Source organism: Gracilinanus agilis, chromosome 3 (genome assembly GCF_016433145.1).
Source record: "Gracilinanus agilis isolate LMUSP501 chromosome 3, AgileGrace, whole genome shotgun sequence".
In the NCBI taxonomy this organism is placed as follows: Eukaryota; Metazoa; Chordata; class Mammalia; order Didelphimorphia; family Didelphidae; genus Gracilinanus; species Gracilinanus agilis.
The window spans coordinates 454,148,094-454,174,685 of record NC_058132.1 but is presented as its reverse complement, the minus strand read 5'-3'; the positions used below and the strand labels follow the sequence as shown (position 1 = coordinate 454,174,685).

Here is a 26,592-nt window from a genome sequence, read left to right as displayed (position 1 = left end):
GTGTGTGTGTGTGTGTGTGTGTGTGTGTGTGTGTGTGTGGTAGTTAGTGGTCACGGGCCCGGGGATCCCCGGTTTCTGATTGGCTAAAATGGCGCCTCTCTCTGTTTCCATGTGGTAGGAGCTGCCGCGGCACAACATTAAAGGAAAGGAAAGGGGGAGGGGGATGGGTTGTGAGCCAGCTTGAAGGAGGAGGAGAAGGAGACCCAGTGAACAGGGGCCCAGGGCGGGCGGCTGCTGGCGGAGTCAGAGTAAACATTGCAGAGAGGGTCTTAGGGGGAGAGAGGCCAGAGTGGGAGGTGCGGCCGCTGCTGCTGCTGCTGCTGCTGCTGCTGCTGTTGCTGCTGCTGCTGCTGCTACTGCTGCTGCTCCAGCCCTTCCGCCTGCAAAGTCCAGCTGCTGCAGCTGTCCCCGGGATCCCCGCCTCCCCGCGCGTTTCCTTTCCTTGGCTGAGTTCCCTTTCCCTGCTCACGGGCGGCCCATGGAGCAGGGACCTGCGGCGGCGGTGGGGACTGCTGGAGCTGTCGGGGCAGCAGCCAGCGCCAGCGCCCCTGCTGCAGCAGCAGCTGGGGCTGCGGGAGCCTCGACGTCTGGGGCCAGCGCGGGCTACTGCCAGGTGCCACTGCCCCTGAGTGACAACGAACAGCAGTGCTACTCCGAGCTCTTCGCGCGCTGTTGCTGCGCCTCCGCCACCTCCTCCTCGTCCTCTTCCTCCTCCTCGTCCTCTTCCTCCTCTGGACACCCTCAACCACCCTCTGAAGTGTGCAGGGGAGCCTCGATCCCCGGACCTGCAGTCACTGCAGGGGCCAGCCAAGTGGGAGATCTGTTCAGGGCATCGCAGCTCCCCGCCGAGACCCTGCACCAGGTAGGTGAGCTAGTGCCACTGCTGCTTGCTGGGGGCGGGCTGGCTGGAGGAGACCGAGGTTGGGCAGATGTGGCTGCTGGGAGGGAAGGGGAAGAGAGAAGAGAATTCTTAGGGCACCGACAAGGCGTGCATGCAGCTGCCTCTTGACAGTGTGAGGTTGCCTGGACTCAGACCCTTTTCCTCTACATGGGTGGAGAGGTTGGGGTTTTAGCTTCTCTTGCCCACGCAGATCCTCCAAAAAGTGAAGCTGCCCACCCCTCAGCACTTCACCTCTGTGGAGAGGTTTTCAATACTCCTCTCTACCCTTCCCCAAAACGTTTGTTGGAGATTTCTTATTTTTTATCATAAGGATAGAAAGTTTGTTGGGTCGAGAGGGCGGTGGTGGAGGTTTTTGTTTTTGTTTGCTTCTGTAGGTTTTCTTCGGACTCAAACCCTCTCATTTTCTATTATCTCTTCTCTCCCTTCCGTCTTCCCTCCTCCCCTTCTCCTTCCCTTTCTCCTAATGGACTTGGAAGATGAATTCAGGAAAGGGGGTGAATATTAACTGAATTAGAAGCAGGGCAGGAGAGGATTCGGGGAAATTTGAATTTGGAGAGGAAAGAAGGGATGTGTGTCTATTTCGGTTTGTACAGCAATATACATCAGACTTCCTCTATCTGGATTGTTACTCTTGAAAGAGCACGAGAAAACCTTTAGTAGTGACTTTTGTCGAAGGGATTTAGGTAAAAACTGATTGTTTAGAACCTTCCAAATTAAACTCAAAACTTTTTGGGGTTAAAATTGTTAGTTGGGGAAGATATAAGAAGGCCACGGTGTTGACTGATGACCAGGTTTTATGTTTCTGAATTCTTGTTCCCACTTGGACACTTAAGACTAAATGGATTGGAGTCTTTTGGAACATATGCTCCGCCCCCTCTTTTTCTGGTTAGACCTGGTTAAGCAGATTGAAAGAACCCAATGGCATAATTTAAATAATGGAATGAAAGTCTATAAAGGGCATCCTGTTTTTGTTTTTATTTTTTCCGATTTTGTTGTTCAGATGAAATAGTGCTATTTAATTTTTGTGAATGTTTTCTTGCTGCCCATATTTAATGGTATAGTATCATTTTAGCATCCAGCTGTGAACTTGAGATGATTCTCTGACAAATCTTGAATTTCAAAACTTCTGACTTTTTTTGGACTTTCAGTACAGTGAGGTACTTTTATATATTTGGAACACTAAAATGAATAGCATTAGGGATAGACAATTGAATTTGCAACTTGTAAGGCAGATACTATTAGGCACATAAGTAATCTTTCTTTTTTAAAAGTTTGTAGATATGTCATTTATGCATATTTATTTAATCTTTATTTAGCTAGTACAGTGGATCCTTTTTTCTTCTCATCTGAAGAATTCAGGATTGTCTTCATCTTTTTGCAAATTATAATAATAATATAAGCAGTATTTTTTGCCTTTACTCTAAGTTCAAATCCAGCCTCTAATCTCACAACCTTGGTTTGTCTCAGTTTCCTCATCAGTAAAATGGAGATAATAATAGCCCCAACCACTTGAGTGTTGTGAAGATCAGGTAAAAAAATATTTGTAAAGCACTTATAGTAAGTACTATATAGATGTTAGCAATGATCATAATGGTGACGATAAGCCTCTAAGAGGCACTGATGTATGATAAATAATGTTCAGGAGTCTAAGAATATTTGGGTTCAAATCTTGCCTTAGGAGTTTACTAGTTGTGTGACCCTAGGCAAATTATTTAATCTTTCTTTTGCCTCAATTTCTCATCTGTGAAATGGGGATAATAGCATCTGCCTCCCCCCGGGTTTTTCTGAGGATCAAAAGAAATAATCATTGTAAAGTTCTTATCATAGCCCCCAGCACACAAGTAAACATTATAAATGTTAGCTATTACTACCAACAATACTACTACTACTACTACGACGACGACGACGACGACGACTACTACTACTACTATTAGCTCCCTATAAGCATACTATGATTCTTGTTACTGGCTGACTAGGCAAGAAATACATGATTTATAATCTACTTTTCCCACTGATTTCTAGGCAAATCATTTTACAGGAGAGTAAATTAAGTTACCTAAAGTAAAATGACAACTTGCCTCATTAAACTTAGTTCTGTGGATTCAGAGAATGCTTTTAGAAAGTCGTTTGGAGTCCATGAAAAAGCCACTGTCTAAACACAGATCTTTATTAAATAAGACTCTAAGAATGCTTAACAAATGCTTATTAAATCAGCTTGTTCACACCCTCAGAGAGCTGAGAGATAAAATATTCTTACCATCTTCTTCAGGGAAGAAATGACAGGACCTAAGACGGCAACATAGTAAGTCAGTGTCAAAGGTGAGAACAATATCACTTAAGTTTGTTTAGGTGACAGAAAATTCATGATGTGATGGGCCCAGGTAGGACTAGGGGAGGAAACGTTAAATTTCACTATATTGTTTTTTGACTTTTACTTTCCTAAGTCTGGGAGACTTTCAAGGTGACAGTTCAAAGGTTAGAATTTGACATACTTGTCAAGGTGTGTGGTTAAAACAGGACTCAGAGCACTTATATGAGTGGGCAATGTCTGACTTCTTGAGGATGGGAAGGAATCCATTTGGAAGAAGTCTCTTGAGAGTTGTTAGTACATTGGACCATTTCTAAGTAGATGTGGTGTACAACAAACAAACATTTATCTATCCATTTCCTCCACTTTTTTTCTTTTAAAAATAAAGTTTGATTAAAATGAATATCAAGAGCAGCCATTTAAAAAACCCCCACCCCCCACTAATTGGAAGAGTTGCCTCCATTTCTCTTGACTCTTGCTTGGTCTGGGGAATGAATTGTTGCCCATGATTTGCTTTATCCTAGGCATGGCTGTTAGGATCCTAGTCACTCTGTTAAGTGAATTGAGACATTCTTAGTTCTTAACCTTTTTCCCCCATCAAACAGAAACCAATAAGGTCAGAATTAAGTTGAGGAACAGGTATGACTGCTCAAAACTGGAAGGCCTTAAACTTCTCAGGTTGTTTCTATGGCAACAGTCACTTTCCTTCCCCTTCCCCTTAATCAGCATATAATTAAGATTAACATAATGTTCTGGAGCTTTACCTGGAGAAAGTATTCATAGTACAAAATACTGTACTTTCTTCCCTCTTCAAAATTGGTTATCCTATTGAATTGTGTGTTGAAATAAAAATAAACCTCATGCCTGTTACTTTATATAAAATTCACATCCCTAAAAAATTTACTTTTAAATTGAGTTATAATATAGTTATCTTGGAGGAACTCCCATAATAAAGAGACTCTTTGGTTAATATAGTTTTAAATAAAAGAATACTTGGAAAATGAATAATTATTCACTTCATTTTAAAGGTCAGAATTTCATTTCTTTCTCTTTTGTCAGACAAACCTAGAAAAAAAAGGGAAATGAAATAATTTTAAAGCAGAAAGATAATATCTAAAAGCCTGGGAAGTATTTGGAAGGAAGATTTTATTCTAATATTTTAAGATAGAAAAAATACTGGCTAAGTTTTTCTAACATTGGTTGAAGCCTGAAGAGTAGGAAAAGACAGCTAAGTTTCTGGGGGGTTTTTTGGTGGGAGGTAGGAGGAAAAAAAAGCTCTAATGGAAGCAGCAGGCAATGTCACTAGAAAGACTTAGAGAAGAAGGGAAAAGAGAGCTGTTCCTAGACTGAGTGTCTGAGATGTATAGAAAGATTAGGGACTTCACCTCTTTTAGCACCCACCATTTCTTCAATCCACAGGCCCTATCCCTGGACCTTTCTGTCAGGATTCCTTTTCCCACCAGCACCTGTGTCTTGGTGAAGTAGATGCTGTGTATTTGACATTATCTTCCTCTTACTCTTATACACAGAGGCAGTTACCAATTTGCTTAAAACATAAGGCATTTGCTTGTTTAGAATTATATTTTCACAGGGTGAAGAGGAGATACTTAGTAGTTAGGTCCCCAGATGAGCCCCTTAGAGAAACCTGCCCTGACTCTAACACTGTGTGGCCTTGAACAAGTCACTTAATTGCAGTCAGCTTCAGTTTCCTCATTTTGTAAACTGAGAATAATTTTTACACTGCTTACCTCAGCTTTACATTCTCCCACTCTGGTCTAGCCCTCTTTGTGATATTTGGCCTCCTAGTAAGTATTTTTATAAATGATCCCATAAAATGATTGCAGCTTAAATACCGACAGCCATCTCTGACCATGAGAGAAGTTTGACTAAAACTCCAATAAGATTCTTCAAATGAAATCAATGTGTACTTCAATATTTGGTGCAAAGGAGGGCATGGCTGAGGACTGAGAATGTAATTCTAAGAGTAAGGAATGAGAAATTCTGGAGGGGACAACTAGGTAGCTCAGTGGATTGAGAGCCCGGCCTAGAGAGGAGAAGCCCAAGTTCAAGTCTGGCCTCGGACACTTCCCAGCTGTGTGACCCTGGGCAAGTCACTTGATCCCCATTGCCTACTCTTACACAGTATTTACTCCAAGACAGAAGGTAAGAGTTTAAAAAAAAAAAAAAAAGAAAGTCTGGAGCAGATGTTCCTTGTGTTTTTGTGAGTGCCACGAATCCCTTTAGAAGTCTGGTAAAGTTTAGGTACCCATTCTCAGAATATTGCTTTTAAATGCATAAGATAAAATACACAGTATTACAGAGAAGTCCATTAATGTTGAAATAGTTAACATATTTTTAAAAGTCTAGGTTCATAGACCCCCAGGTAAAGATTTTAGACAAAGTAGAAGCCCAATATACATACACACAATAATAAATACTTTCTCTGAGAAAAGAATTGGAACATGTTGGATCACAAAAATCAAATTGGCTTGCTTTTAATAGATAGAAAAGAGCATGTTAATGACATGAGAGTCTTACCTGAATCAGTTGAGTGTGTCCAGTCAGATCAGTTATTTAAGAAAAAAGATAAAAACTGATACAAAGCTAGAAGAAAGGTTAAACACAAGAAATAGATGTGACATGCAATTAAAGCAATTCAAACATATCTAATGATTTGTTGATACAAATGAGAAATGAATGGAGGAAAGAATGTTGAAACTAATTGTAACAATTTCTTTTTCTTTTCTTTTTTTTTTTAAAACCCTTGTACTTCGGTGTATTGTCTTATAGGTGGAAGATTGGTAAGGGTGGGCAATGGGGGTCAAGTGACTTGCCCAGGGTCACACAGCTGGGAAGTGGCTGAGGCCGGGTTTGAACTTAGGACCTCCTGTCTCTAGGCCTGACTCTCACTCCACTGAGCTACCCAGCTGCCCCGTAACAATTTCTTATAGAAATTTAATAGCTGTAAACAGCATATTATTTAGAAAACCAATAATAATAATAATACCTAATTTTTATATAATGTTTTAAAGTTTCTAAAATACTTTACAACTATTATTTCATTTTATCTTCACAAAAATGCTGAGAGGCAGATGCTATTATTATCCACATTTTATAGAAGGGGAAGCTAAGACACAGAGAGGTTAAATGACTTGCCCAGGCTCACAAAACTTTTTAGTGAGTTTCTAACCTTGAGTTTGAAAAGTAAATGCTTCCTAACACTAGGTCCAATGCTGTATCTACTGGACCATTTGTCTACCTCAAACAAAAGGGTAAAACCCACCTATATTACCAAACATTTAAGAGAATTGACATGGCAGCCAAAAGCTATAGTGGTTTAGAATATAAACTCCTTCATAAAATCTTAAGTAGAAAGAGGGGGGAAGATTATGAGCAATATCGCTTCATAAAATATAGGTTCCTAATTAGTGAATACTTCAGGAGTGGGTCCTCTGTATCAGGCTGTATGTTCCAGCTGTGCTTTTCTTTGATCTCTGGCCATTTTCTGGTTAACCACTTTACTATCTTCCATATACATACATACATACACATATATATCTCCTCCCCCAATACCTCACCTCTCCTCCTTTTTCCAATGTCAGAAACACAATCAAATCTCCCATTGGTCTTGTCTCTCCTATGTCTCCATTCATCAGTCATCTCACTTTTCAAACTCTCCTTTCTTGACCACCATTCACCTAATGTATTATATCCCCCTTAAGATTATTCACAGGGCAAAGTGTCATGTTGGGTGTAGGGAGAATGACGCACTTTAAATATTAAAAAGGATGTGGAAGAAGCAATATAAAGCAGTGGTATTGAATTCAAGTAGAAATGGGGTCCCTATCCATGCATAAGAATCTCTTCCAGCTGCATATTGACTTAAATTTAAAATATAATATTATCTATGCTTTATTATATTTTTATTTACTTTGATATTTCCCAATTATATTTCAGTCTGGTTCAGGCTGTACTGGGGAGATTTGCTGACTGCATGAGGGCTGTGGGCTGCATGATTGATGCCTTAGAGGTAAAAGATGCTTTTGAAGAAATATATGATTAAAAAAAGAAAAGATGTAGAGAGAAAAAAAGGAAAACTGAGGGAGAACACCAGTTTTTCACATTCTCATGCTAACAAGAGAACATGAGGGAGCATGTAGTATGGACTCCCTGTGGTGAATTTTTGAAAGGATGTGGTCAAAAGTAGTATCAGGTGGGCAGGCATGGAAGGGTATGTTATCAGTATCATTAGAAGGAATCCCCTCATTAGTGAAGTATCTGCCTTAGAGGATTTTTTTTTTGGTGAGGAAAGTGTTTTGCAAGACTTACTGTGCCATAGAAGTATGTATTTTTTAAAATACTTCCTGGAAAGTAGGGGGGAAGAGGAGTACCTTTCTCTTATTGCTTGTGTTCATAATTGATTATGTTAGCTTCTTTTAGGAAACGTGCCCCTACTTCTTTGTTCCTTATTTCAACGAAAGACAATTGATTGGATATGAATGGCCAACGAATAGGAAGAGCCAAAGATAATTCTGCCAGCTGGAATGACTGGAAGGATTTAGTCTTTCCCAGCTTATCTTCATAACATCCCTCATGTTTCTTCTCCTTTCCACACCTACTGACCCCACTCTAGTTTGGAAATTTCATCATCTCTTGCTTGGGTTATCATAATAGCTGGCTTCTTACCTGGTCTTCCTGCCTCTAGTATCTCATTGCCCACTCATCCTTTGTATGGCTGTCCTCATGATTTTTCTAATATCTCTCTAATTACAGCATTCCTACAGTCAGAAATCTACACTGTCTTTCTATTTGCAACCAAATAAAGTATGAATGCCTTACGGGGAACACTCAAGAATCTCATTCCCAGATTTTGATTTGACTTAACTTGCACTGTTCCTTTTTCTACACTTTATATTTAGGTAAAATGAGGCTCACCATCCCTCATTTTTGTCCTCCCCTTTTCAATTCTTAACCTTTGTTTATTTCATACTTCTTGCCTGGTATAGATTGCTTTCCCTCTCATCTCTAATGTTCTATCTGAAATCTCTCCTTAGAATACCTAACTCAGGTGTCTCCTTTTCTGTGAAGCCTTTTTTCCCTCCTCATATTTCTCAGAGCACATTATTTGTATCTCTTCTTTCCATATGTTGCATTTTACTTTTAGATGTAGTTTTTTGGCATATGAGTTTTATCCTTTCTTAGTGGATGATGACCCTCTTAGGCAGGTTCTGTATCTTATTTTGTTATTGTCTCCCCAGCAATATGGCATGTTGGTATAACCCCTATGTTTCAGGTACTTTGTGGGTTAAATAAGCCTTTAAGAGATGGCCTGGGGGCATAATCATCCTGTTATAGCATTATTTCTATTGTTTTATATCCAAAAATAAATTTAGAACTGCTTGCGCGCGCGCGTGTGTGTGTGTGTGTGTGTGTGTGTGTGTGTGTGTGTGTGTGTGTGTTCGGTAGAATCAAATGCTCTTTATACCTCTAGAGGGCTGTATTTTTAAGAAAAGAGTTTAATATATATTTTAAAAAAATTATCTTGGAGTTTTGTTTTTTTTAGCCTTTTTAGTTCAACACATATTGTAAGTAAAGTACTATGTGCAGGCTGGGAATGTTATAATAGACAAGTATGGAGAAAAAAATCAGCAGATGACTTAAAACTGATATGCTTTATTCTGATAGCAGAATGTTAATAAGAAGAGCTCATTGGAAATTAGTCTTTGGAGAAGCATTTTTAATTAATTAATTAATAAAAATATTTTTCCATGGTTCCATGATTCATGTTTTCTCCCTCTTTTCATCCCTGCCCCATCCCAGGATTGACAAACAACTTTACCAGGTTGTGCTTAAATATATCATCACTCTCGAACCCATTTCTATATTATTCATTTTTGTAAAAGAGGAAGCCTTTAAAACCAAAACCCCCAAACACATACTCATATAAGCAAGTGATGATTCACATGTTTTCTTCTGGATTTCTACTCCCACAGTTCTTTCTCCGGTTGTAGATAGCATTCATTCTCATAAGTCCCTCATAGTTGTCCTGGATCTTTATGTTGCTGTTAGTAGCAAAGTCTATCACATTTGATCGTTCCACAATATTTGTTATTGTATATAACCTTCTCCTGGTTCTGTTTATTTCATTGTGCATCAGTTCATGTAGGTCTTTCCAGTTCTTATAGAAATCCATCAACTCATCATTCCTTGTACCACAGCAGTATTCCATCATAGTATCACCATTTGTTCAGCCATTCCCCAATCGAGGAACATCTCATTTCCTAATTTTTTGCTGCCACAAAGAGCGTAGCTATAAATATTTTTGTATAACAGGTCCTTGCCCAGTTTTTATCTCTTTGGGATATAGACCCAGTAGGGGTATTGCTGGATCAAAAGGCATGATCAAAATTGCCCTCCAGAATGGTCGGATCAATTCACACATCTACCAGCAATGCATTAGTTGGACAAGCATTTATTAAGTACCTACTCTGCCAGGCAATGCCTAGGCACTGGTGATTTAAATATAAAGCATGAGACAATTGCAAAGAAATCAGACAAGAAGCAGATGTAAAACAGTGGTATCAAACTTAAATAAAAATGGGGACCATACATAAAAATCCCTGCAGGCCCCATATTGACTTATTCTCAAAGAAATTACTTTAAAAAATGGAAGCAATTTTAAAATAACAATTAAAAAACTAAACAACACAAACTTTCTTTTAAAAACAAGATCTCCCTTACACTATAGTGCTTGTAAATATGATATAGTCTGGTGCTCTTAAGAGGCCCATAATATATGGCTGGTATAGATAGGCAACACCCATTGTTCAAAGCCGTGTGTAGCTTGTTTAGATAGCAGACTTGTAACAAACTTATTATCTGCTCAACAGAAGGAAGTACATAGTTTGAGTGTTAGCTTAACCCCGCCCCCCAAGCCCGAACTTGATGTTTTATCCTCATAGTTTACCTATTCCCATGATGCAGTAGAATTAATTAAGGCTGTGTCATTAAAGAGTACATGATGTTTCTTTTTGTTGGACTGTTACATACTAGGGCTATATACTAGGTAACCAAAAGATCTTAAACCTGTTGGTGAATTAGGGGGAGATCTACCCAAAGTATGTGAAAACTTCCCCTGGCAGAATGGGTGGATGAGAACAATTTGTTCCGATGGTCAGAAAGGCAGTTGAAGATGTCACTGTGGAGTGTGGAGTTTGGTTAGACATTGAAGAATCCAACATCATCCACTTCTTCCAGGGCCATCGACAGTTGTCTTGATTTTTGTCTTGCCATTTGATTCAGATGATTCTAGAAGAGAGAGTGAGTCTGAACAACTTTGTGCAGCTTTGCCTCTCTGAAATCCAATTCACTAGAAAGTCAAGACATCACCTTATGATGTCTTTGTTCCTCTTAGAAAAATGAAGGACCAGTAGCAGAAGCAACAACAATTACAACAATATACCTGGGTTTACATGATACATTTATATATTTGGGAAATAGTCTGAAGAAGTGTCTAACAGTATATTTTTTCTTAACATATGGCTGTTTTCTTGCCATATTTAACATCTTCAAATGTTTTTTCCTCTTTACAGACTTACTGAGACCACTCTAATTTGGAGATTTCATCATAACTTGTTTGTGTTATCATAATAGCTAGCTTCTTACCTTACCAGGATATAAGAGACCTTGTGGTGAATTAAGTTCATTGGTTTCAGGGAGAACTAGATGACTAGGATGGTCCAACTCAATTTTTCAGTTTATGATTCTCATTTTTTTAACCCTTATCTTCCATCTTAGAATCAATATTGTGTATTGGCTCCAAGGCAGAAGAGTGGTAAGGGCTAGGCAATGGGGGTTAAGTGACTTGCCCAGGGTCACACAGGTAGGAAGTGTCTGAGGCCAGATTTGAACCTAGGAACTCCTGTATCTAGGTCTGACTCTCAATCCACTGAGCTACCCAGATGCCCCCTCAGTTTGTTTTTTAGAGGTTTATTTAGGTGAAATTTTTTGTAATTGAAATTATCAGGTAGGAAGCCAGAAAGAAATTGAATTCTGCCAAAGGATAATATATACATGTAAGACAAAAACCTAGATATTTATTTATAGATAAATAAATGGAAACCAGAAAGTGTAGGAACATTATACATTAGCAGCAACATCAGGCAGTAACTACAGCATTCATGCTTCAGATTAGCTTTAGGAGAACTGGGAAAGTCAGTGGGCAAATTTAAGAAGTAGGAAATCAAAGATTAACAAAAAGAGCAATGTGATCACTGTCCTAGTTTCATATTTTTGTGATGATCTACCTTAGGGAATATGAAGTCTTGAGAAGCTTTGCTTAAATGTTTGCTTTAATAGGTGGCAAGCACCCTCAGGGTATTCCTTCCTTTTATATATTCAACTCTGGCTCACCCACACTCTTGCCTGCCTCTCACTAACTCCTTTCTCCCTCATACCTGCTTTTACTTTTTATTTAAAATCTGAAAGTACCTGCTATTTTGGAACCAAAACGGTTTTTTAACAGACAACCTTTGGGCATAAAGATGACGGAAAGTCAGTACTTCTTAGTCAAAATACTAAAGGTCTTTAAAAGTGAGAAAGAAATTGCCTATTCTGAAATTTGAAGAAGTTTTTGTTCGGAAAAGCCTGAAAAACTTTCAGATATTCTTGCTTCAACACTTTGGGGTTCTGTAACTTATTTATCACCCAGGGGCTTCAGTTTCCTCAGCTGTCAAATGAGAAGATTGGACTATCAGAACTTAGACTGTGAACTTTTTTTAAAAATAGTGATAATGTTTCTCAATCTAATTATTTTCCTTTTTTATCACATATATTTTATTTTGTTCATTCTAGAAAACATTATTCTGGCAAAGAATCCATTGAGCTTATCAGGGTGCCAAAGGGGTCTGTGCTGCACAAAAAGGTTGAGGAACCTGGGCTAGATGACTTCTGAGATCCCTTCTGTTCCTATTGCTCTTCCTACACCACCAATGTGGATTTCAGAGGATTTCACAAAAGTCTACTGTTGCTACTTTAAAAAATTCATCCTTTTCATGAAAACATGAAATTGTTGCTTCTAGGGCATCAGATAGATACACAAAAATTGTCACTAACCAGTCCTCAAACATTTTCAGTTTTGATAGGTTTAGTATAGTTCCATATATAATTCTATCAACTGATCGTATGTTAATTGCATCACAGAATTAGCTCCATTTATAATTAATTGTTGACTTTTTTCAACCATGTTTGATTCTTTGGGATCCTATTTGAATTTTTCTTGGCAAAGACGCTGAAATGGTTTGTTGTCTTCTTCTCCAGCTCATTTTATGGATGAGAAAGATGAGTCTTCCTGACTCCAGGCCAGGCACTCTGTCCACTGTACTACATACTTATCTTATAATTAATAAGCTGTCAAGATTTATGCCTCTTTCCCCTCCCCTCCTCCAGGACATCATTGTGTCGATATGGATCATAGAATCATAGGCTTAAACCTGAAAAGGATCTTGGAGGCTCTCTAGTACAGAGATGTCAAGGACATTTCCCATAGTCCAGAGATGTCAGACACATCTCTGGTAGTCCAACAGAGACTGTGGGCAACATTCAGTGTGAGTGAACTCGATTAAAATGTAATTGGGAAACTAACAAAATAAATAAAAATGCAATAGAACATAATATTAATTTGTGGTTTTCTAGGTCAGTAAGTGGTTCATGGGTAGACTTACATTAAGATTTAGTGGCCCCCATTTCTATTTAAGTTTGATCCACTAATTTAGTTCATCCCACCTTCTGTTAACAGATGAGGAAACTGAGGTCCACAAAGTTTAAAGGACTTGTCTGTGCAGATTGTCAATGGCAGCTCCAGGATTTGAACCCAGGTTCTATGACTCTAAATCTACTAGTGTTTCTGCCATAACCTTCTACACCAGACAATTACTCCTTTGTTTGATATTTAATTAATTTATTATGTTTAACAAACTAAGAAAAGCTTATACTATTTATATAATTAATTCTGTATATTCAAACCCTTTTTGTTGTTCAGTTGTTTTAGTTGTGTCTGCCACTTCTTGACTTTGTTTAGGGTTTTCTTGGCAAAGATACTGGAGTGGCTTGCCATTTCCTTCTTCAGCTCATTTTATAGATGAGGAAACTGAGGCAAACAGGATTAAGTGATTTGCTCTGGGTCACACAGCTAGTAAGTGTCTGAGACCAGATTTGAACTCAGAGAAGAGTTTTCTTGTCTTTAGTCCTAATAGTTTGTCCACTATGCCACCTAGCCGCCTCCAAAATCCTGTTTTGGGGCTAATTTTACCCTCATTCTCTTGCATCATTAAATGTAAAACTCTAAATTAATGCAGTATATTGCCCAAAGTGCCTTGATTGGGTCCCCCTGATACAAATACTAACTTGGTATTTTCACCATTGTGGTCTTTTTATCTTTTTCCAGTTTAGTGTTTTTAGCCAACTGGGCAGTAGCAAATCTGTTAAATCTTATGTCTGGTGTAAGATTCCCTATTGCTGCCGCCTTCTTTTGGCCCATGTCACATCCCTTCTGTGCTGCCTTCTGTGCACACGCACATTCTAGATGGCTGCTTCTGCTACTGTAACACACCTAGCATTTCATCTAGTTACAATAAAAAACATACTCCAGATAGGACATCTTTATCAGCTATAGTAAACACTGTTCTTCGTGCACTAGTGACTTTATTTTCAATGGTTCACTGGGGAGTGGAAGTTGGTGATTTGACTTATTTTTAAATATTACCAAGTTAATCTCTTTACCTAAGGGACTTTTGTTAAGTTGAAAATTTAGCCTTGAAAACCTGAATAGACAGTAGGAATTGGATATATTTCTGCAACTGAGAGCTAAGAGTTCTCATTAGCTTTTAGAATAGATTGAAAAAAAATTTTATAGTAATTACTGATTTTGACTTGACAAAATGTTACAAATTATAACTCATTTCATTATAAGATAACAACTTATTTATTCATGGTTTTTGGGAGAGTGAACAGTTCCAAGTATATAGATTTTCCCAGGTATCTAGCAAATATTTAATCCTTTTATGACCTAGCAATTAAAAAATTTTAAATCATTTTCAATGGTTTAAAATAATTTATATACTTCCTGATTCCCTTAAAATTTTTTTAAAACTCATACCTTCTGCCTTAGAAGATTCTAAGTATTGGTTTCAAGGTAGAAGAGCAGTTAAGGGTTGGGCTAATGGGGTTAAGTGACTTGCCCAGGGTAACAGAGCTAAGTATTTGAGGTCAGATTTGAACCCAGTATCTCATATCTCCAATGCTGGTTCCCTATCCACTTAGCAAATAAATTTTCATTATGTTTTTGCATTATGTGTATTTCCTAGTCTCTCTCTCTTCCTGTAGAATCATTCATTATTACTAAGAATAGAAAGGGGAGGAAAAGTTTAGTTAACCTAACACAATGAAAAATATTACATGGTATGTCCCATATTTATAGTCTCCCCCCTTCTACAAAAGGAATATATAACTATGCCCTTTGAATTCTTTTATCTGCTATTTTTCTGTTCCTTCAGTGTTAGCTATTACTACTTCCTATTATCAATGAAATCCCCTTCTAATTTCTATTAATAGTTTGCTGTGGGTTAGGGAGCTGGTAAGTACATTTATTAAAATTGTGTTTAAATTAAGTATAAATAGATTTTTGGGGTTTCATTTTATTTTTTCTCAATTACATGCAAAATTTTAAAAAATTAAGAGTTCCAAATTCTCTCACTTCCTTTTGGCCCTCCTTTCTCCTTGAGAAGGCAGTCATTTGATATGGATTATAAATGTGAAGTCATAGGAAACATTTCCATATTAGTCCTGTTGAGAAAGAAGATAGATACTGCCCCAAAGAACCCAAGGAAAATAAGGAAACTTAAAAAAAAAAGTAGGCTTCAATCTGTATTCTGATTATATCAGTTCTGTTATGTGGAGATGGAAAGCATGGAATCCCTGCAAAAATACAGAGACAGCCTCACCCAGAATTCCAGGGGAGCCCCCTGGAGAATTTTGGGTGAGGGGGCAGTTGAGAAGTATTGAGACAGTTGTTTTCTGGAGGTTGAAGTGAGCAGACACTCTGCTTACTACTCCAGACTTGGGAATCACTTGAGTGGCCATTGTGGCATAAGCCATTGTGGTTTCTACACAAGGATTAGCCTGTTTAATAGGGTTGATCTTTATCAACTTCAATACAACAAATATTTAGTGATTAGAGAGTAAAAATATTCATTAATATCAAGAGAGCCAGTTTTAGTTAAGTGCTTTCATCCCCTCCTGTGGGGGTGGGGGGAAGGGCAGCTTCAACCTAATAGTTCAGGGTCACCTTTCCTTATCCAAAACCCTTCATTAACTCCTTTAGTTTTCCTTTTTACTTCATAATATAACCTTTACCTTCAAATCTGTGCCTGGAAATTATTTGGGGGAATACTCACAACTCAAATCTGTTCATCTAGTTTGAATCCTGTCTGCTGCCAGTTTTAAGAAGATCATTTGTCTCTGCCCTCATCAGTTAGATAGCTAGCTTCTACTTATTCCTCTATCAGACCTGTGAGGAATAGAAATTAAAGAAAGGGAATATCATTGGGGTTTCAGTCATAACAGAAACTTACCAGAAGAATCTTATTCAGTCTCCATCTTCCAACTGAAAACAGCTACTGTTTAGGGGGGAGGGGTTTGAGATCCAGGAGTATCTAACCCCCTCCTTCCTCACTGAAGCCTGTCAATCTGTGGCTCTGGACTTGAAGGTCTACTTGGCCCTGACTCATTTATCTGCTTCTCCAAAATATCTGTTATTATCATCATAACAGTTCTTTCTCTGGGGGTAGATAGCATTTTTCATCATCGTTTTTTAGAATTGTCTTGGATTGTTGTATTGCTCAGAATAGCTAGGTCATTCATAGACAATCATCACATAATATTGGAGTTACTATGTATAATATTTTTCTGGTTCTGCTCATTTCATTTTGCATAAGTTAATGTAATTCTTTCCAAGTTTTTCTGAAGTCATCCTGCTTTTCATTTCTTATGGCACAATAATATTTTATCATAAAGCATATAGCACAACTTGTTCAGTGATTCTTCAATTGATGGGCATCTTTTCAATTTCCAGTTCTTTGCCAACACAAAAAAAGCTGCTGTAAATATTTTTGTACACATAAGTCCTTTCTGAAGCATAAATAGGATTTAATGAGGTTTCAAAAGGTTATTTTATGAGTAAAAATACCTGAAATTTAGTTAATTGATATGATTTATATTTTGGCTGCTCTTTTGCTTTTGGGTTCTCATTTGTGTTATATAGTAGAAGTTGATATTTTTTTACACCTTAGACTATTACAATAGCTTTAAAAATTAAAATAAAAAACCCCTTAACTTCTCTCTTAGAATCAATACTGTAGATTGGTTCCAAGACAGAAGGTAGTGAAGACTAGGCAAAGGAGGTTAAATAACTTGCTCAGGGTCACACACTTAGGAAGTGTCTGAATTCAGATTTAAACCCAGGACCTGCTGTCTCCAGGCTTAGCTCTCAATTCACTGAGCTACTTAGCTGCCCCTACAATACCTTCATAATATATCTCCTTGCTTCTTTTTTCTACCTCTAATCTTTCAATATCAAAACTGTCAGATACTTCCCATTTGCATAGTTTTGGTCATAGTACTCAGACTCAAAACTCCTTCCAAGGCTCCCTGTTTATGTACCACATAAAGTTCAAATTCTTTAGCCTGGCATTTAAGGCTTTCTGCAGTGAGTTACTGCCCTTCCTTACCTTCCTGGGTGTACCTCATGCTACTCTTGTCCATGTACTTATATACACAAATTAAAATGGATTGCTTATCATCTCTACCTTTGTTCATGTTCATGCTCCAAGTAAAGGGACACCTAGTGCCTCTTCCCTTCCCTACTTATCTGTTAAATTCCTATTCTTTAAATTCCAGCTCAAATTCTTCCTTTGGGAAACATTTCCTAATTTAATTAATTTGCTTATACCTATCTTGTATACTTAGGTATTATATTGTATTATGATAATCTATTTATTTGTTGGTTTATTTCTTCTATCCCTCTGCTATATTCCATAAAGGCAGGGACTGGATCTTAGAGAATCTTCTCTCATTTCCTACCATAATGATCTATACCAGAAGTGTCAGACACATGACTTGTGGGACTACCTGAGTGCTACAAGTAGCAGATTTAAATGCAATTGGGAAAGATTTAACAAAATAAATAATGCCATAAAATACAGATTATGTCAATATATGGTTTTCTAAGTCAGTATACATCAACAGGGATCATTGTGCATAGCCCCTCTTTTTATTTGAGTTTGACACCACTGCTCTATAACTCAAGTTCTATCATAACTTCATCAGGGTGTAACTGGGGTTGTTCAAAATTTGAACCTATCTGCTGATACCCTTGCTTCTATTTTACTTGTTGGTTAACCTTCCAGGCCATTGAGTTCTCTGACAGATCTTGATGAAGTGTTTATATGGTGAAGGAAAGGAAAACAGTACAATCAGACACCACTCACCTTTTGGAGTATGTAGTGTTTGGTCTTAAGAGGTGCTTTAGGTCTAGAGGATTAAGTAAGAAGTGTCCAAAGATTAGAAGAGTTATTCTGAAGAATAGGATTCATATGAAGGGCAGGATACTGCTCCTAAGAGAGTGTCTATCTTCTAGGGAATAGAGCTGGGGACTTTAGAGACCATCTAATCTCTTCATTTTATTGATGAAAAAATTGATTCCTAGATATATAAAATGATTTAACCAAGGTCACCAAGATAGAGGCAGTAATGAAATGTTCTTTTTAATGTAGTGGAGTTTAGGATGGGTTATTTCATGAAGAACCTATGTGATTAGCAGGTGTGTGAGCTGATAACTATACCAAACTCCCATTTAAGGTAACAAGTCCTGTTACTTGCCTTGTTACCTTCTTCATTCTTTTTTTTAAACCCTTAGCTTCTGGCTTATAGGTGGAAGAGTGGTAAGGGTGAGCAGTGGGGGTCAAGTGACTTGCCCAGAGTCACACAGCTGGGAAGTGTCTGAGGCCCGGATTTGAACCTAGGACCTCCTGTCTCTAGGCCTGACTCTCAATCCACTGAACTAACCAGCTGCCCTCCTTCTTCATTCTTTTTTGACTTCTGTTATTGTCAAGGGATTTGTTCAGATATTTCTTCATTATTACTAAAATTATAACATCTTTTTTATCAGTTAATTAGTTCTGAGCCCCCTCCAAGTTTATTAAATATTAATTATTAAATAAATGGGAAGAACATCTTTTCTTGTACTCTTCTGCTCACTCTTCGTTTTAGGCTTAAATAAGCATCAAGGTTATTGGCTATACAAATGGTTAACAGTGTAACAAATAATTAAAGAAAGATAGTTATTTAAAATATTTCAGCTGTGATAAAGATTAGAGCCAGAGTCATCTCTAACCATCATTGCTTCTACTAAAATATTCCAACAATCAGCTCTCTGATATCAGTTTAAATTTCTTCTCAACAAATGTCTTCATAATGTTTCTAGATGAGGTAAGAGGTACAGCAGGTAAGAAGAGGAACATTTTTCTCTTAACAAAGAAGTTTTTGTAGTCCTTTCTCTATGTCCTTTAAGTCTTTCACCAGCCATCACAGTTAATTCTCCGTGATCATAGTTAAACTCTTGGTTTTCTCATAGATACTTTGACATTTAAGCTATAACTTACTATGACTCCATTCCCTCTTAAGGATACAGGGGTATCATTAACAGTAAAGTAATGAATCCATAGTCTAGAAAAGATATTGAGACTAGTGTTTACACTAATATATTAATAATCACAAGTGAGTCCAAACCCAAGACTGCTTTCCTATTTTCTCCTAAATCTCAGTTGCTTCCAAATTTTTCAAACCATCAAGACTGTTCTTTTCCTTATAATTCTAAAGAACTTTTGATGCCTTTTTGTTCATAAACAAATATTTTAAATATGTATGTCATGGCTCATGGATTTCCAATGATTTGAAGATTGCACACGCACATACATGTATCTATTAGATATATACACATTAATGCATGTAACATGTAATAGAAATGTGTATGCCAGCTATAAATATTCATATGTTACATAATGTATTACACATGTATCTGTATTACAAATAAATACACACACATACACATGCACTGTGGAAACCAAATTAAGCAGATATGATTTTTAAAAATTAGAACTTTTGTTTGATACTTCTTTGTGAAGTCAAATATGGAAAACAACCTTATTTCTTCATCGTTTTTATGCAATATGGGTTAACATATATGATTTAACATGGTCAGCAATTTGTTATAGTAAATGAAAAACTAACATTGAACTCAAGTTTTCATGATTCCAAGTCCTACCTATCATTTAGGTGGCATCGAGGTTGCTCAGTGGGATGTGCTGATAGTAGAGTAAAAAAGTCTTGAGTTCAAATCTAGCCTCAGACTCTAGCTTGGTGAATCTGGACAAGTTACTAACCTCTGTTTGCCTCAGTTTTCTCCTCTGTAAAATGGGGATAATCATAGCATTTGCCTTTCAGAGTCATGAGGATCAAAGGAGATAATTATGGTAAAGAACTTGCTGCAATGCAGGCACACAGTAAATGCTATATAAATGTGAGCTATTGTTATTGCTATTATTATTATTATTATTATTATTTATACTGCCTTTATGATCCTGGGCAATTTGCTTAACCTTTCAGTGCCCTAGCCAGCTTTCTAAGATCATAAGTTACCAGCAACAGAAGTTGAATTAGTAACATATTTAATTAGTAAATGAAATTTTCTACCCTGGCATTTTTTTATACTAATGAAATCATGGTTACTAAATCTACTTCAATACAGAGTTATTTGTGACTATCAAATGAAATAACATTTGTAAAAGTTCATTACAAATCTTAAACAATTATGTAAATGTAAGCTGTTATTTTTTTAAGTTCTGGAAAATTGGTTACTGTGGTAACTATGTTCGACCCTCTAATGTACTGTACAAAAACAGGCCTTTGTGTTTGAAGATGATATTAGTAATATTGCTGTCCATATGGGAGTGTGACAAATTAGTTTGTTGGCTGCTTCTGTTTCCCAGTTTCCCACAGCCTTTTAATGACAATAAAAACAGTTGCTTATATTTCATATAGCCATGAAGTTATAGGATTTTACAGCAAAAAAGTATCTCTGGGGAGCATCTAGACCAGTTCCTTAATTTTCTAGACTGGGAAATTGAGGCTCAGAGATGCAAGATACTTCTTAAAGGAAAAGCTGATTAGTGGGAAAGCCAGGACCTTAATTTAGATCATCTGACTCCCAGTCCAGAGGTCCTTCTACTTCATCATGGTGCCTATCATCCCATAATTTGGATAAAGTGATTAAAATATTCATACTTTCTGACCTAGGGATTCCATTTCTAGGAACATACCTCAAAGATATGAATGACAAAAGAAAAGTCCAGATTTAAACCAAAATATTTATAGCAACTTTTTTTTTGTAGTAGCAAAGAAATGGAAAACAAAAGTAGATACCCATTAATTGGGGGAATAGCTAAAGTTGTGGTACATGAATATAACGGAAGAAATATTATTGTATTGTTGGAAATGATAAAAAAAATAGGATTAATACAGAGGAGCATGGGAAGTCTCTCATAAAATGAGACAGAGCTACATGAATAGAACCAGGAAACAATATACACAAAGAATGGAACAATGTAAATGGAAAGAACAATGACAAAATAAAGGAAATGGAATGCTGAGAAATTATAATGACTTTGCCCTAAATATTTGTAAAAACATATACCTTTCTTTGCAGAAGTGCAAGTATGTTTGGAACACTGCATATATCATCAGACTTTTTGATATGTTGATTAGATTTGCTCAAATGTTCCCCGACCCCCCCTCCCCCTTTTTTTTTTAAACCTTAACTTCTGTGTATTGACTGGAAGAGTGGTAAGGGTAGGCAATGGGGATCAAGTGACTTGCCCAGGGTCACACAGCTGGGAAGTGTCTGAGGCCCGGATTTGAACCTAGGACCTCCCGTCTCTAGGCCTGGCTCTCAATCCACTGAGCTACCCAGCTGCCCCCTACCCCGTCCCCTTTTATTCTTTGTCATAAAGAAAGATTTTCTGGAATGTAGAGCAAAGGATACACTGGGAAATGTAGATATGGAAAAAGAAAGAATGTCAATAAAATTATTTTTTAAAATGCCTACCTTGCTTTTTATAAGTCTTAAAATATTGTAATGTTGTAATGATTTACATATTGTAATGATTTACAGCTTGCTTATTTTCCCTACAAAGAAAGGTTTGATTACTGAAAGAATTTGATCATCAGGTGATAGGTTCTTGAACTATTTTCCCCATCATGCCTTGTAAAAACAAAGTGGGTGGTCAGGTGAACAATAGGAATGCTAAGCTGTTTGTGAAGTGACTGCCACACAGTCTTTAAATAATAGAACAACCAGTTCTCTCAGTAAGGGCCAAGTCTTCCCACTGATTACTTGCCAGTTCACTCTTTTATGAGGATAGTATTTTGAACCCAACCTGTTTTTCCTTTGTAACACTCTTTAGGTGACTGCCAATAATAGTGCTTACAGTCTTTTAAAGAATCTCCTTGTCTTAAAAGTTCTGTGAGGTGTATATAACTAAAGATATTAATTAAAAAGTGAAGATCACCTTTGTTTTGACAGTTTCACACTTGAGATACTTAAGTTGCTAGCCTGGGAAATGTTTTGCTGAATTGGAGCCAAGTATTCTTCTTTGTAAATTGGCTTTAGTTATTTTACTGATTGTGTTATGTTGGATATTTTCACCTTGACAGAGAGGCTATTTCTTCTCTAAACAATTTTTATATGTATATCAGCTGGGGATTTCATCGTTATTGCTTTTTGTCCTTTCCCAGAGTTCATTTTCTGTGGCCTCCAATGACTTTGATTTCTTTTCTTGCTTCTCTTTCCAGTCTGTCCAACAATAAAACATTCAGTGAGTGTCTTTACCACAGAAAGGAAAGGTTGGATTGGATTTACATACAGATTTATATTGAAATGAATTCTCTTGGTATTTTAGCATTTCATCTCTCTATTTTTAATGGTTATATAAATTCCCAGGGTAAATCACCTTGAATTTTCTAAGTTTAACCTCATTTACTAGGGTACTTCTTGCTTGTGATGGATTCCTGCTATCTCTATATCCATATTGTCTTTCTCTCATATAGGGTACTTAGAGTACTTCCCAGCTGAGTGAAAATAATCATTTCCATTTATTTCACCAGATGATGGGATTTTTTTCCTAGGTACATAATTATAATCCTTGAAGACTTATTTATTTCTAACTAATCATACATCATTCGTGGGACTTCAGCCAACATTAAGCAAGCATTTGACAGGTTTATAACCATATCTAAGCAAGCTGGAAGCATTTGCTATTTTAGTTTCATGAATTCTGCATTTGATTGCATCATCAGTATTCCTTAGATCAGACAACTTAATTCTCAAAATCAAACAAGTATGATATAGCAACCATAAACCATAAGGATTTATATAGTACTTTTGTTTGCTAAGATCTCAGAGATTTTGTTGGGTTTAAAAAAAATCTCTTTCATATTATTCTGCTAGTACTCCACCCAATTATATTTATTCAGTTAACTAGCATTCATTTTATTTTTAATATTTTATTTTTCCAATTACATGTAAAAATAATTTTTATCATTCCTTTTTTTTTGAAACTTGAAGGTCTAAATTCTCTTCCTCCTATCTTGCTTCATTGAGAAGGCAAGCAATTTGATATAGCTTATACATATGCAGTTATGCAAAACATTTCCATATTAGTGATGCTAGGAGAGAAAATACAGATTCCTCCTCCCCCCCCATGAAAAAAATAAAGAATGGAAAAAATAGTATACTTTGATCTGCATTCAGACTCCATCAATTCTTTCTCTGGAGGTGGATAGCATTTTTCACCATAAGACTTTGAAATTGTCTTGGATCTTTGTATTGCTGAAAATAGCTAAGTCATTTACGGAGGGCCATCAAACCCCTTCTGAATGACAGAGTCACAGACTGGGTCCTAGAATCTCAGAGCAAAATTCTAGGGAGGATGGTATCCCCTCCTACACCTGCGTGACTCCTTTCTTGTTAACACTCTTTAGTGATCGAGATCATTGTACAATATTGCTGTTACTGTTTATAATGCTCTCCTGGTTCTGCTTCTTTCACTTTGCATCAGTTGATGTTTCCAGGTTTTTCTGAAAGCATCCTGTTCATCATTTCTAATAACACAATAATATTCTATCAGTCATATATACCACAACTTGTTCACCCATTTTCCAGTTGATGGGCATCTCCTCAATTTCTAGTGTTTTGCCACTACAAATTTTTTTTTTTGCTAAAAATATTGCTATAAATATAGGTCCTTTCCCCCCTTTAAAAATATCTCCTAGGGATATAGACCTAGGAGTGGTATTGCTGAATATAAGAGTATACATGTTTGTTTGTTTTTTATTCCTTTAGGCATCATTCCAAATTGCTCTTCAGAATATCAACTAGCATTTATTAATCACTGGTGATGTTCCAGGCACCATGCTAAGGGCTGTATAGCGTATACAACAGGTAAAAATAAATCCTATTCTTAAAGAGCTCACCGACTAATAGAGAGACCACATGCAAACTATAAACAGGATTAAGTGGAGAGAGGCAATAAATAGAAGGAAGGCATTAGAATGGAGAGAGAGATTGAGAAAAGCTTCATGTTAGCTAAGCTTACTAAGACTGGTAGGCCAGGGAAATGAGGAGGTAGAGATAAGGAGGAAACATTCCAGTCATGGAGAACAGCCAGTGAAAACACTTGGAATCAGAGACTGTGGCGTGATACCCAGGAAGAGCAAGGAGGCCATGGCTACTGGATTACCAAGTATGTGGAAAGAAGATAGAAGAAGATTTGAAAGATAGGAAGGACCCAAGTTATGAAGGACTTTGAAAGCCAGACAGAAGATTTTATTTTTGTATACAATTGTCTCTCAACATTGACAGGGGCTGGGGACTCAGGACCCCTCGAAATAGGAAAAACTTCCAGTAACTCGAGGTCCAGCCCTAAACCTTTATTTTTAATCATTCTGATCATATTTATTTAACACACAAAACAAGTAAAACAACACTAAAAATAGTTGCAATTTCTACAGGAGAGAGATTAATATCACATTCGCTATGCAGTCTTTTTTAGCCACTGGCATAGCTGCACTAACTGCTTCAGGGATTTCCTCCTATGAAAAGCTCAAGGTGCAAAGATTGCTGCAGTAAAAAATTATGTGGCTGAATCTGGATGGTAGAGAGATGATGAAGAGGTGATCTTCCCAAAGAGAGTGTTCTTTAGTGCACTAAAACTTTTAACAAAATTTTATTGTTTATAATAAATTTATGCATGTGTACCTAAGATTGTAAATGCTAAGATAGACAAAATATATAGCACTTATGCATTTATGATTTACAATTTTTTAAAGTTTTCTTTACATTTGTGTATCATTTGCAATATTCTATAATATGCTACAAATCTCCAAAAATTCCTACATTATTGATGGCCAACCCTCAAATAACCCAAATCATTAATATGAAGCTCTCAAATATTGAGGAGAGACTAATTTTTAAAATTTGTGTATACTTTTTAATAGGCATACTTTTCCTCCTAAAAAACTGTAAGTCTCTCTCTTCAAAAAAAATTTTGTTTTATTAAACCCTTATAAGTCTTAGAATCAATTGGTTCCAAGGCAGAAGAGTGGTAAGGGGAAGGCAGTGGGGGTTAAGTGACTTGCCCAGGGTCACACAGCTAGGAAGAGTCTGAGGTCAAATTTGAACCTAGGGCCTCCTGTCTCTAAATCCACTGAGCTACCTAGCTGCCTCTGGTAAGTCTCTTGAAGGCAGTGACTGTTAAGTTTTTGTCTTTATACTTAGCCCAATATCTGGCATAGAGCAAATGCTAAAAGAAATGCATTACTGCTTTATCCTGTTGTTCAAAATCTGGTACTGCTAAACCTCCTTCCTCTATATTTTTTTCACTAACTCCTTTGATATTCTTGACTTTTTGTTATTTTCAAATGAATTTTCATTATTTTTTTCTAGTTCAATAAAATATATTTTTTGGTAATTTAGATAGGATGGCATTAGTAGATTAGTTTAGGTTGGATTGTCATTTTAATTATGCTGTGCCCTAAGAAACGATGAACAGAAAACATGGGAACATAGGAAGCACAAGAAAAAAAACAGAAAGACCCACATGAAATTATGAAGAGTGAATGAAACTAAAAGAACATTATATATAGCAATAGAAATATTATTTGAAGAATGATTGGTGTATTACCTCTAGAGAAAGAACTAATAAGTAGAAATGAGTAAGACATAGTTTTAAATATATGCACATCTCTTTTTGACAGACGGTGACTTCTCTTATGGGGGGGGGGGAAGAGGAAGAATGGAAGGGATTAGCTGGATATTTTACTGTGACAAATAAATAAACGGGAAAAACGGAGTCCAAAGTCATGCATATCCAAAGGAATAGAAATAACAGTGAGAAGAAAGTAGCTTTAAGGGAGATCAGGGAAGGCTTTTTATGAAAGATTGGATTTAGATGGGACTTGAAGAAAAGCAGGGAAGGTAGGAAGTGGAGATGAAGATGGAGGACAGCCAGGGAAAATGCTCAGTTTGATGAAAGGCTTGTGGGAAGAATAGCAAGGAGGAAAAACTTGAGAAAATACTACAGTAGAGATGGCTGATGCCTTATCAATAAGTATAATAGATTTAGAGCCATGACAATAAAAGCTATTTCTATTTAGTCACCTTTGTCTTCTGGTTGAGAAAACTGACCACCAAGGACTCATGGTTAGTAAGTGGCAGAATCAATATTTGAACAGAAATCTTATGATTCTAAATCCATTGCTCTTCTATGAGAGCATGTGAGAATTTTTTCTCTGAGAATGTATTTTTTTCATATGTTAATTTCTACTTAAGGATAATGGATTAGAGAAAATTTTTGTATATTCCAATGACTGGGTTCTGGATCTGACATACTGCTTTTTAACATTCTCTTTGACCTTAGAAATTTCAATGAATGTCTTCCTTTTAACAAAATTTGGTTAATAGAAAAGTGGGACAAGGATTCTATTCTTACCTATGTGGTTCCCGTGACATGGAGATGAAGAGGGGCAAATAGTTTCATGGACCACCTCCTAATTAGCTATTTACCCATTAGAGATATTTTGGAATGTTCAAGGGGGGAGTTGAATACATAAATAAAACAATTTATAGATCTGATTGAGTTTTGGGGTCTTTGGTGATTTGAGGAGGCCACTGTTCTATCACTTTATTAGTTATAATATTATCCTAATCAATAAA

The 26,592-nt window shown here is 36.9% G+C and overlaps 1 protein-coding gene across 1 annotated transcript in view; it reads left to right on the top strand.

Annotated features, from left to right (window-relative positions):
* The first annotated feature begins 478 nt into the window (after nucleotides 1–478).
* Nucleotides 479–26,592, top strand: part of REPS2 (RALBP1 associated Eps domain containing 2) — a 251,336-nt gene continuing 225,222 nt past the window's right edge. The window contains exon 1 of the mRNA XM_044670340.1: nucleotides 479–862. Coding sequence (XP_044526275.1) covers nucleotides 479–862 — 384 coding nt within the window. The remainder of the gene's footprint in view (nucleotides 863–26,592) is intronic.